Source organism: Numenius arquata, chromosome 6 (genome assembly GCF_964106895.1).
Source record: "Numenius arquata chromosome 6, bNumArq3.hap1.1, whole genome shotgun sequence".
NCBI classification, from domain to species: Eukaryota; Metazoa; Chordata; class Aves; order Charadriiformes; family Scolopacidae; genus Numenius; species Numenius arquata.
In genome coordinates this window covers 50,202,574-50,215,303 of record NC_133581.1, presented here as the reverse complement: position 1 = coordinate 50,215,303, position 12,730 = coordinate 50,202,574, and the positions used below count along the sequence as shown (strand labels likewise).

Here is a 12,730-nt window from a genome sequence, read left to right as displayed (position 1 = left end):
ACCAGAAAATAAGCACTTTACAAAGTAAATAAGAAACAAAAAACTCCTTGCAGTTTTTGGCTGACAAGGGAGAGGGCAAGAGAGCTGCTCAAAAGAGATACTAATCTTACCACTTAAAGGACTTTGAGCTTTTAGGCAATGTAAGAATCAAAAAAACAAGAAGGTAACTGTGCTCAGGTGGAAGTTAGCCAAGTCTCAGAAAGGTTGGTAAAACTGGTTGGTGTTGGGCTAATAGTGACGTTCCAAGCTGCTTACTTGCAAGCTTAATTTATCTTTGGAGGGAACAGCTGTATTTCATTATTTTTCTTCTTATTGTTGCTTTTCTTTCCTTTTAGTTTTGCTTTTGTCTTAAAGGGAGCAGGGCTGAGTAGGACTAGCAGTTCAATAACTCATATTTTTTCTGTGTCATTTAAAAAGAGACTGCTGGCGCTATCTTTGATGCCCTTAGAAGACTGCCAGCCAACAATGTTCTTGTATAAACCAAGTAAGAGAAACAGTTAGGTGGAAAGATTATTTGATACTAAAAGTTTTATGCTTAATGGATCCTTTTCTTCTTGTGTTTTTTATTAAAATGTTAAAAATATTTAACAATTATGGTTACCAGACACCGAAACCAGCAAACCTGAGAAGATCATTGTTTCATACGTAATGTTAATATTGCAACATTTTGCATAGGTTTTATTGATATCTTACCCACTGGTGACATTAGACTCCCATTTGCAATATAGCATTTTTTATGGTGTCTTCCAATTGAATAGTAGAGGTATGTATATTATACCGACCTTTGGGAAAAAAAAAGGCTATAGTCGCACTCAGTTTGTTTTGAATTTGTCTAAAAGGCTATTGCTATATTTAGCACAGACACCTTGTGGCTATTGGGATAATAACCTTCATATCATCTTTGGGAACAACTAACATATAAATGCCATATATAGAGTAAGTGACTTGACACAAGATCAATCTAGCAATTGCATGGCAAAGATTTTAAAAAAAAATACAACCCACAGGAATGTGGAGTTCAACTTGTCTTCCACTATTTTCAACATATTCTTATATGAGAGGAAAATATTCATACTAATGCGATTTTATCGTGTCAGAGACTTGTGGCTCAGTTCTCATCAGACATGTATTGTAATATGTCACTGGCTATCTTGACTAATCTGCTATTGCTTTTAAATCTTCACAAGTGATAGCGTTTTCATCTGATTCTTCCTCTCCCTCCTTCTAGGCTCCCTCACACGGAAATGTACATTTGTGTATCCTTCTTTTGAACAGAATTCCATACCTTAACAGTGAGCCCAGAAAGGTTCATTGTGTAGTAAGCAAAGAAAGTTGAAATGAAATTGTTTCTGGTGTTGATATATACCAAGAAAGAACAAATAACTTGTAAATAAATCAAAATAGCATTATGACTTTTTCAGAAGGTGCATGCAGTAGAGCTCTGTTTGGCTGAGAGATACAAATAGTTTGTGTGTGTATAAAGTGAAGGACACGAAGGCAAAAAGCTCTTATTTGTGGAAAAGGAAAGTAGATTCTTTGCACATCGCCAGTTATGCATTTATTTGATCTAATAATGAATGTAACAATCCTACAAATTGCCTTCATGACCTCCTAAAGTCTCTAGAACAGTCTCCACCTAAAACCATGTGAAATGTTCTTGTAGTTGCCTGAGAGACTGGCTATTTTGCAGGTGATACAAGTTGCTATGTAAGACTTACATATCTCAGGGTGCACTCTTTTTCCGAATAACAACTAAAAATTAAGTTGTTTTCAAATATGAAGTGGGGCGGGGCCAACTTGAACCGTACGGGCACTGGGTGTATGTATCAACTGGGAGACAAGCTTAAGAGCCTCAGGCATTAGACATAAGTGATAGATGATTAATAATGAAAACAGTGAATGGCAGGCACAGTTACAGTTTGCCAGCAAATTCCAAAGGCAGCAACAATATTCCAGGTCGGAGGAGGTGTTTGCTTTCCTTCTGGGTGGGCACCGGGTGCCACAGTAAGGGGCAGCAGACCAAAAGCAGTACTTTCTTTTTCATCTGTTCCCTGCTTAATATGGATAGGTGACTTACACTTTGAGAGACAGTAAATTTAAGTACAGCATCACACATAAAATATTTCTGCCTGTCAATTATGCACCATAGTGTGTTCGGCAGTTAACCGCTAAGCAACATTGTGCAAAGATACTCCATGTGATTTACTATCCAGTCTTGGACTAATTCTCTGATCTGGGAAGTTGGAAGCACAAATGAGCTGTCCTCCATTTGTTAATTCATCTGTTACATTGTTTGTTTTATTGTATATTTGTGTATAAGTATTCAGAGATACAGAATTGTCTAATAATTCATTCAAAATGTCTTGAAGTAGCTTTAATGCTGGCTCCAAGATTTATACTCAGCAAATGCTAAACACACAAGTATACAGTGCATATATTTGTCAACATTTTTGCTATCAAAATTTGCTGAACACTTTTCCGATTAGTTTGGTTCTATTTTACAATAGTTACTAAACAAAAATCAATAGCTGTGAGAGCAGTTCTCTCTCCTCCGTTAAATGCACTTTTGGCGTATCCTGTCACTCTGGCAGGCGCTGTCACCAGACACACAGCTGCGCAGAAAGAAGGGGTTGCTGCAAGCTGTGAGGCACTCACAGATTATTCAGACATCATCTTGCGCTGGCCTTACGATGGCCTGTTACTTCCAGCCCTAAAAATAAACAACTATTAATCACTTAATGGCGACATGAGTTGACCAGCACTTATGGCTGCCTGGACCTCAATCTAACTGTACTCAAAAGCTTTTCTCATGTTTTCTGTCACCCGGGATAAGAGGTATTTTGCAGCCAAGCATTCCTGTGGGAGGACTGCTGTGAGTTTAACAAAATGTTTGTAGTAACTTCAGTAAGTCCTCTCAACACTGATCCGCAGCTTCAAATGTGCAGAATCAAACAATAGCGGCCTTGCGTCGACGGTCCCTGGAGAGTGAACTAATGGCGTAAGGTTTTCTCAGGGAAACTGAGTAACAAGAAAGTACCTCAGGAAGCACTGTTCTTTGCCTGGGTTTAATCAGAAAGCATTGCTTCCAGCAATATATGGAATAATTCTGTAATGCAAACAACCACCTTTTCTCCCCACCTTTTCATAGGATAGCAACATTCTTGCAGTGTCCTAACCGGTAAATACAAGTGGCATGACTTACATAGAAGTAGCATAGCTTTAGTAAACTAGTCGTCAAATTGCATGTCGCAGGATGGAAGGGCCTTGCTGCTTTGAACAGGAACACATTAACGCACTTGTAGAGGTACAGTAAAACAACGTGCTCACCTTGAATTATAAAAGACATATATGTAGATGCAACAGCTAATATAGTGTAGTAGACACCCTCCCTCAGAAAGGAATTTATGAAGCTCCTGAAAAAGATGTAGAAACTTTCTCATAGCGTGCAGTTCAGATTGTGAATTTTTGGTTGAGCTTCTTTTGCTTAGTTATGCCCGTCAACCATGGGACATGAAGTCACTTTGCCCTGTATTGAGATGGTTAAGTAGTGTAAGATCCTTGTATTTCAGGGAAACTTGGACCTATCTCCAAATTGCCAAGTAATATACCTGGAACACTGTCAATTATTTATGTTAGACAGATAGTGGAACTAACTCGCCAGGCAGCTAACGTGTTGTTTTCCAAAATGTATACCCAAATGTCTCTGCTAAAGCCAGAGACAACTTTAGCCATAATTTCCATGAAACAATCCAGCAGTAAAAGGATTAACAATTTCTTTTTTAAAATGTTTATGCGAGTACCATGTTAGTTTTCGGTACATCAACCCAATTCTCTAGTGCAGGCATAAGGGTCACCTTATAGTGTCTCTTTACAACACAAAACCTTACAGTCTGGTGTGCAAAGCATGTACCTGCTTTTGAAGATGCTGAGACTGAGAAGAAAAAGTTTTGCCCTAAGTGCACACAGCTACTTTGAGAGATGAGCATCTGGAATACTATTAATAAACAACAAAATAATACGTTTCAGTAGAAGTAGGAGATGAACCAACAAAACTTGAGAAATTCAAAGTTCACTGAAGGCTCTCTTGTCTTAATGACAAGCTGCCTTGAGCCAGTATGTGTTTTCTTTCTCACTCACTGCATCAGTCTTCACTTAGAAAGCCTTGATCCTTGTAAATCAGTGTAACCTTAATGTTATTTAATCATAGCTTTTAAAAGTTAATTTCCATGAGAACTACATTTTAAAAAAACCTAACTTGTCATTGAGGATTATAAAAATCCTTTATTTGCCTGGAGAACAGTACTCAGATCTGAATGAATAAGTGTAAGTGAATAATGTGTTTCGACAGTTTGTTTATTAAAAATGTATTATGCAGCTAAAAGTTATATTTATAATATTTTAATGACAGTGACTTGCACAGTTTTCAGTGCATTCTATTAATATGCATTTTAAAAGTGTGTTGTGCAAAATTCTAAAATATTTTAAATGGTCTCTTATATCCACATAAATATCACTTGATTTGTTTTTATTTCTCCAAATGCCAAAAGCGATTAAATCATATTATAAGCCTGATGAAATGCTGCTATTTGATTGATGCCTTAGCAGTCTCATTGCAGAGATAAAAGGACAGCTACTATTAAAAAAAAAAGAAAACATTAAGATTTGTATCCAAGAGAGGTGTGACTGTAGACACAGATGCTAGTTTCCATCCACCTTTTTTTCACCTGAGAACTCCAGCTTCCACATCAAATGCATATAACTTCAATATCTGGCATTCATGGAAATGCCTACCTTTCTCAGCCCAAAGAAATTCCCACTTTTGAGTCAAAACCTCCTTAGAAATGGGAGTCTCATAGAATATTATTAGACTTTAATTTTTTTCCTTGTCTTTAGTAAAAATAAGACTTCCCACAACTACTGTGGTAACATCAAAGCTTAAAGCAGTTTAGGTTTTACTTGCTTAATTTTACCTTAAGCAGCATAAACTGGATGCCTGGATCCTTGAGACATAATGTCCTGCTAACCTTCTCTGTGTGAGGCTTGATAGAGCGCTTTCTAGTGCCATGGACAAGTTTCCTATTATCTGTAAAAGTGTGATCAGAACTTGTTAAATATTTTCTTGAGCCACATTTGCAAGTAAATATATTTTTGTGCAGTTGCTACTGCAGGAAGACAATATTAAGTAGCTTAAGGGGGTTGGGCCCAAAAATATTGTGGCCTTCCGAGTTACGGGTTAAGGACCAGATTTTTAAAGCAAAAAGTATCATTCAGTTACTTGATTTTACTAAGTATTAGAAATATTTTTCTTTCTTTCGACCGGATTTGGTGAAGTCAAAGAAATAAGGTGCTGTGTGATGCCTTGAAGGCATCTTTTATTTAAATCAATGTGAGTGTGTCACTGGATCACAAAACTGCATGGAGGATTTAAAAAGTGACAGGGATAATAAAACCCCACAGTTATCTTTAAATTGCATTCAGAGTTTTTAATGCACTGTCTTTATGCACAAGTACCTTCGTTTGATTTTAAAACTCTCTATAAATGAACAGTAGCAGAAATACTTATAAAATATTCTGAAGTAGGATTGTGGTAGCTGTTTAAATGGAAAATTTCTTGCTAATCAAAGTCAGTTTCTGACCAGTGGCTATTTAATGTTTGCCAAGATATATAATGCTGTGTCATCAGCAGTAATAAACTGGTCTAGACATAAGGAAGTTGGCTGACTGATGCCAATTGACCTTACTTGAAAATGTGGTCTGAAGTTGTTGCCTACTAGCCTAGCTCTGCAAATATCTAAATTCCCTCCACTGACATAAGTGAAACTTCTACAAGTACACTCAAATAAAGTTGTGAAACCTTAAGCAGTAAACTTATTAGATATTATAGGGAGGCGTTAATTATTATATCTTCAGGGTTTATTAGTACTACAAGTAAAATCAGTTTACTCACAAATGTGAGTCTCAAGAACCATGTTAAATTGACTTAGAATGTAATAATTTATTTGTGAGTCTTTGTAATTCCCTTTTCTCAGGAAATAAGTAGTGATGTAGAAACGGTAATACTCTAACTTGCTTGATATGAGAAAAAAAAAAAAGCAAGCAAGCCAGCTTTTTTGCTGGCAGTGTTGATGATCTGACATTAAAAAGCGAGTGACCAGATTGCAGTCCTTCAAAGACACGTTTAGATGTGACCTTCATAATTAAAATCACCAGCCAGGTAGACTGTTACGCTTTCGTATAACATGAATACTCAACTGAATCTGTTTGATAAAATATATGCTTAAATACATGCATATTAGAAATAATAATTCAAATGCCAACATTTCATTCTGAGTCACTAGGAATTAAAATTATTTACATTATGCTGAGATGCATACAACGCATCTATAACAAATAGACTAAGAATAAATAAAGTGAACATTTATTTAAAAACGATTGCAAGATGTTTTACATTTCTGTTCAGTATTGAGCAGCGTGTTGAAAATGCATTTTTCATAAAACCACATGCAAGGCTTTTTGATGGTGAAGAAATCCCCTCACAACAGCCACATGTCTAGGCAAATCCTTAGAAGCTAGTATGGACCCCACACAGACATTCCAGAAGAGAAGGCATTACTAGAAAGTAGTTTCTCTTGAAGTGAAGTAGAATATGTGTAAGCCTACTAGGCCACTTGATAAATAAATAAAAGTCTTTTTTTCTTTTCTAGCACAAAACTGGTTCAACTGGAGGGCAAGTTCACATTTTACTTAGGGTTTTTTTCCCTTTTTTTTCTTAAGTGATCCCTTGACTTATACAAAGATACGATTTTTTTTTTTCAAGAAAAAGAACCGTTTGGCTTTGGGTTATCTCACTTTTACCTTCCTGGCTTTTCAGCATATCTCTGTGAAACTCCTTTCCAAGAACAAAGCCCAGTGTCCCAAGATTATCAACGGACAAGTCTATACTCCTTTAACTATGGGTTTCTTTCAAAATCTGTGTCATTAAACCAGTATAAAAGATCCTCTGAGCACTCTTAAATTAGTGCAAAGTTGACTTACTTAGAGTAGTATGATCAGACATGTTTTATCTAAGCACTGTTGAGCCTGTAACTATACTTAACTATACTCAAACTATATTTTACTGTCTCCAACATCTATCTCAAATGCTTCAGTTGATTCTTTTAAAGACACTGTCTGCTGCCCTTAAGAGTAAATTTAGTCTTCTGTATCAAGCCTAAATTCGGCCTAAACTAATCCATGGGCTTGTGTAATCCTGTTCTCTTCTTGCCATGCCATTTGTCCATAAGCCTCTTCCCTCCCTTTTGGCACTTGTGGCACTCCGACCCCGCACTGAAGTGCATCTGGGTTGGCTTTGGCTGCCTTGTAGTTACAACTTCTAATGTCAAAACCATGCAATGACTAAACTGGGGTATATATAACAATAACTATATATTTATTGGTTGATTTTTAAGTAAACCTGTGTGTTTAAGGCAACCTGTGTGAACGATTTTCGTTTGCTATGTTTATTACATTCTGAAGGAAGCCTGCCTCTATATTTCCTCTTTATTCTATTTTATTGCATGGAATTAACCAAACCTTAGTTGCTTGGATTCTTTTCAGCTTTAAAAAGAAGCTCCATATAAAATTAAAGTTCTAAAAGTAATAGTTTCACTGGAATAGGTAAAACTACAGTCTTTTATAACCTTTGGACACATTCCTTCACACCTAAGCTTTTCAGGGTAAGAAGTAAAAACAAGAGGAAACATACAGGTTAAGCACACTTTTGGGAATTTATACAATTTTTCTGAGCAAGAACTAAATCCATAGGACTCCATAGTTTGTTGCATTCTAAGCTTGATTTTTGTTTTAAACTTAAACTTTCTCCAGTGTGTCTTTCATCTGAAATGGGATAAGCTGGCCTATATTGCATACCATATCTATATAGTTTTAGAACCATTTGGTACATTCAATGTTTTTTCCCCTCAGAGCTACTAAATGAGACCCATTTTCCCCAGCAATACTAAGGGAGCATTCTGTCATTTTAGTTTATTCTCCCGTGTAAACCAGGGTTAGTCACTAACTTGTTAAATGTTATGATTGATGTAGAAATAAATTTGTAGCTTTGATTTGGAATTCACAGCACTTAGTTTGGTCTTCATGGTGTCATATCTGCACTTTGGAAGGAGTCGAATTAAAAAGGATAATTCTTACTTCTAGGTTACACTTCCCTACTTCATCCCCTTACACAAAAAGGTTAAGTGTCTTTTCAAATTAAGGCAGCAGTAATTAACCAGTGGCATTGTTTGTGATTTGCCAACTCTGGGCGTTAATGAGAGAGAAATTAGCACTTAGCAGCAGGAGTTCCTGATAGTCAGTGGCAAATGCTTAATGTGCCAGCAAGTTAATTTTGGTCTTAAGTACTGTACTTAAGTGTTTTTAAACAAAAGTATGATATGTTTTTTATGTGAGCATAAATATGGGCTGCATGATATAGAGGTGTAATAGAAGGAATGACACAAAATAGTGGAATAAAGTGCAACCTAGGCAGCACAGGGCAGATAGTTTTGCTATAATAACACAGTCAAAAGCAGGATTGATGGATGTTTTCATGCTAAAGATGTACTTGCTACTGCAATTAACAGTGTGCAGATGTTCTTGTATTAAATTTTATCATCAAACTTGGCATTTCTGAATGTAATTTTTTTAGCACAAAATATTCCTGAAATATTGTGCTTGAGCTGTGATGATTTGCTAGAAAGACATGAATTAGCCTTTTGAAGTCTCAAAATATTAATTTTATTAAAAATTACAATTTCAAAAAATAACAAATGACTTAAGCACAGCCCCCCATGTGTTTTATGGTGGATAGGGGATTCAGACTGCCACACAGAGCCAAATGAGCCCTTCAAAACTTGGGCTGAGCAGCTGCTCATTAGCATCAAGATTTTACCTGGCACACGCACTTGTAGTGAGTAAGTACTTGTGTACATTTCATAGCTTCTGCCTGGTATAGGATAGCCCATTAGGAATGTAAGGTCTGCTCCCTATCTTCCGGGGATTTTTGCTTTTAAAATAACTTTGGTTAGTACATAAGCACATCCCCACCCAATTATCCATTTTCTGTCTCTGGTTGATGTGGGAACAGATACGCAGTCTGTGAAATAACAAAAGTAAGGCCCATCCTGTATCAGCAAATCACTGCCTCTCACCAGAGGCAGTGAGCATCAATCCTTGGTTTCACTTGCCACTTGAGCCTCGTTACTGCTGGGCTAGCTGGCCTCCAGGGTACAGTGAAGGCCTCCACATCTTGGCCCAGCATGAAATTAAGCAAAGGAAAATGGAGAGACATTAGAGGCTGAAGTTGGCCAGCCAGAGAGAACTTAGGAATTGGGGTAGGCAGCATCGTCCTTCCCTATGAGCCACTTTTGCAATCTGAGCATTATTCAGTGCTAAACGTGTTGGAAATAGCTAGATTTGTCAGAATTTTATCTTTCCACTTTCAAATATCATCTTTCAGTTGCAAAAAGCACATCTGCCAATGTTTCCTCAGCAATGCTGAGGGGTAATTTACTTTGCCACTGAGCTGCGGCCGCTTCTAGGTTGAAGGGTAGTAGCCATAAACCGAAATGTTACAACGCTATGCAGCAGTTTTGGGCAAAAGACTACCGTATCTAATTGAAACTGCAGGAGGAAGCCACAGGGGTTTCTTCTTCCTTTGATGCCTGTTCCATTACATGAGCACATCAAATGGAGTTTTCCCTCCATTGTTGGAAAGAAACCACCCTAATGAAGCCGGTCTGGCACTACCCACGGTTTTGAGTGCTTGTATTGTCTGCTAAGTGGACATTTAGGTTACCATGCATCCCCTCAACACGTTTTTATTATAATTAAACATTAACAAAAATTGGCTACCATATTGGTTGAGTCCTGAGCACAGCTCTGCATATAAACCATTACATGACATTCTATTGAACTTTTTCTTGTACAGACGGTATCTAACAGCTCATCCTGCACTGTTGGTTTTGGCAAGTTCACTACAGCATATAATAAATCAAGGAAAGAAAAAGCTTTTTGGCCTCATGTTGTACAGACTGCTGTAATGTTAGACTACAGAAAGCAGTTCTGTTTTTAGACATCCTTTTACTAACCCAACATTCATAATTTATGATTTCACTGTAAAATTCCTGCAACACTACACCAAAAGTAGTGCTGCCCTTTAATTAAGTGCTCTCAGTAGGAAAAACGTGAAACTGATGTGCAAAACATATCGCAGTACACAGTGATTGATAGTGATTACTTCTTTATGAACCCAGCCTGAAGGTCTGAACTTCCTGATGGGTAAAATAGTCCATGGGGCTACTTCCTGAGATTGCCTAGTGGGGATCAGTCAGAGTTAGCAATATCTGAGGAATTCCTGAGGCGCATTTCAGAGACGTTACAGCAGAAACTTTCTGTTTCTTTCTGAATTGTGCTTTACCTTAATAATTACCTGAATAATAGCTCATTGTAGAGATTATATCTTAAGGATTTGCTGATATCCTCATGGTATTACAATTTGCGTGAACTGGGACTTGCATAAACCCCTGTTTTTTAATGCCTACGTGTCCAAATCTGCAAAACCAAGGGTGCATGGCAAGAGAGACGTCTGTATGTATCAAAATTACTAAATGTTACTTAATGTTTAAGGCATAGGTCTTTTTTTTACTGATATGTGCAGAGTATTCAAAGGAAAAAGCAAAACTCTGAGGTGGATTGTTTGAGGCTCTAAACAACACTTTTATTCATGGAATCAGGTATTAATGACATATCGATTCCGCATTGATTAAAATTTGAAAATTAAGTGGAGGACAAATTTTGCAGTGAAGTTAACAGATTTATTTGTGTTGGAATTGCAGCAGTGGCAAAGTTCAATCACATAAGTTCATTTTCCTTTTTGCTTGATAGATTTGGCCCTGGATTGGTCATCTACTGGTATGGATTTATTGAAGAGCTGGACTGCCATCGTGAACGTGGTATCCTGCTAAAAGACTGCTTTCCTACTGACATTGTGACTCTGCGACACAGCATGGCTCAGCACTGATGTTGGGAGGAAGAGGTAAATCCGGAAGCAATTTTACTTTCCTGCAGTGTAAACTAATGGCAGCATCTGCCCTGAACTTCAGCTGAACTCCTGCTGCCTGCCCTTATGCTACTGCCTCTTTACACAAACATATCAAGAGTTTCTGTTTTGCTTCAGACCTCTGTTGTGATCAGCCAAAAAAGACAGACACAACCCGCTCATTATCAGCATTTCTGTCTCTGTCAAACAGCTACTTTCTAGATACTCATAATCTTTCTTCCTTCCGGATGGAGTCTGCGAGCGTTCTAAACAAAGGCAAAAATGCAGAGGCTGAAAGGTGCAACTTTCAGTTCTCATCCCTGTTACAGAGTCGCCTTTAAAAATAAGTGGCTTTTTTATGGTTTCACTCACTCACAAGTTTATTCAGTGCTAATGGTCTGACTGAATCACCTACACCGATGTAGAAAATTGGTAAAGACTGTTATTCTGGGGCTTAAAACAATATAAAGCATGGCTCATAAAGCCCAGGTGGTAAGATGGGATCATATAATTCCTGGCTGTTACAGTAAATAGCCAGATTTTGAGAGAATAATTTGTGTATGTGTTTAGTCACTAGCTGATTGCTAAAATCAACAATGAAATCCCCAGTCAACAGTTTAAAAAAATCTAAGTTAGGGGAGTTTCAGGGAGGGGTGAAAGTGAAGAGCAAGGATTTATTTTATGCATATGAGCCTGTGAAGTTTGGGGTTAGTTTTGTGGTTTTTTAAATAAGTAGTTTAATGATTCAAAAATATCTTGTGTTTTGTCTTTTCCTCCCCACCCCTCAGGGAATCTATGCCTAGGAATTTTTCTCTTAACTGACTTGAAGGAAGGAATCTGTCTTGACCCCTGTAGATACTGTAACATGCAATTTTCTGGCATACTGAAGTCCGAAAGAACAATGTGCAGGAGCTCTCTATGTGGGTTACTTCTGAAGAAGATTACCATTCTGATGTTCAAGAAGGGGAGTGAAAAAAAGATAAAACACTGCTTCATACTGATCAGTTTCACAAGATAAATAAAGCACACGAATGGACATAAGTTTCCTGCGTACTTCTGTATTTTTGTAAGACATTGTTTTTCTCTTGCTGGAACCACCAAGATCAGAGGTCCATTGAGGTGGGTGTTAGCCCTCCTTGAAGTTTTGAGGAGTTCAGTCTCATTCTATTTCCATCCCCATCACCACTCAGAGGGGCAGTATTGGGGCTCAAGTTTGAGCTTTCAGTTAGAGGTTTCTTAACGACAGCAGCTTATTGGGCTTGGCGCTATTTAATACCCTTTTCTTTGCTAACTGGCATTCTGGAAAGGACTGAATATTTTTAAAAGTCAGAGTTTTTCATGTATGCTCACTACATTCAGATTTTCAGAGAAGTTAAACACAGGTACAGATTCTGTTGTAGAATTAAAGGTGTGATAACAGACTCCCTAAAGCACAAGTTGATAACCTCTTCCATAAGGAAAGAGTCTTTAAAACATTACAGTCCATATTCATCATCTTTTTCAGTTGAGGTGATACTTTATGCGCCTGTATGATTTCAGAAATCACATGCAGACTTTTTACAGCGTTGCCTTGAGTTAAAAGAAAGGGTATTAATCCTTTTTAGTTTTTTTTTAGCCGTACTTTTCAGATGCATACACAGTATTTTTATTTTGAAT

General features: G+C 37.4%; 1 protein-coding gene across 3 annotated transcripts in view; it reads left to right on the top strand.

Annotated features, from left to right (window-relative positions):
• The window catches only part of CDIN1 (CDAN1 interacting nuclease 1), a 131,477-nt gene that overhangs the window by 109,462 nt on the left and 9,285 nt on the right, over positions 1–12,730 (top strand). The window contains exons 11-12 of one of the 3 annotated variants that reach the window (XM_074148868.1): positions 10,921–11,071; positions 11,863–12,113. In XM_074148868.1, the coding sequence (XP_074004969.1) occupies positions 10,921–11,056 (136 nt within the window). In that variant the 3' untranslated portion in view covers positions 11,057–11,071; positions 11,863–12,113. Of the gene's footprint in view, positions 1–10,920; positions 11,072–11,862; positions 12,114–12,730 lie in introns of those variants that run through there. The other 2 variants (XM_074148870.1, XM_074148869.1) reach the window with 2 other exon arrangements.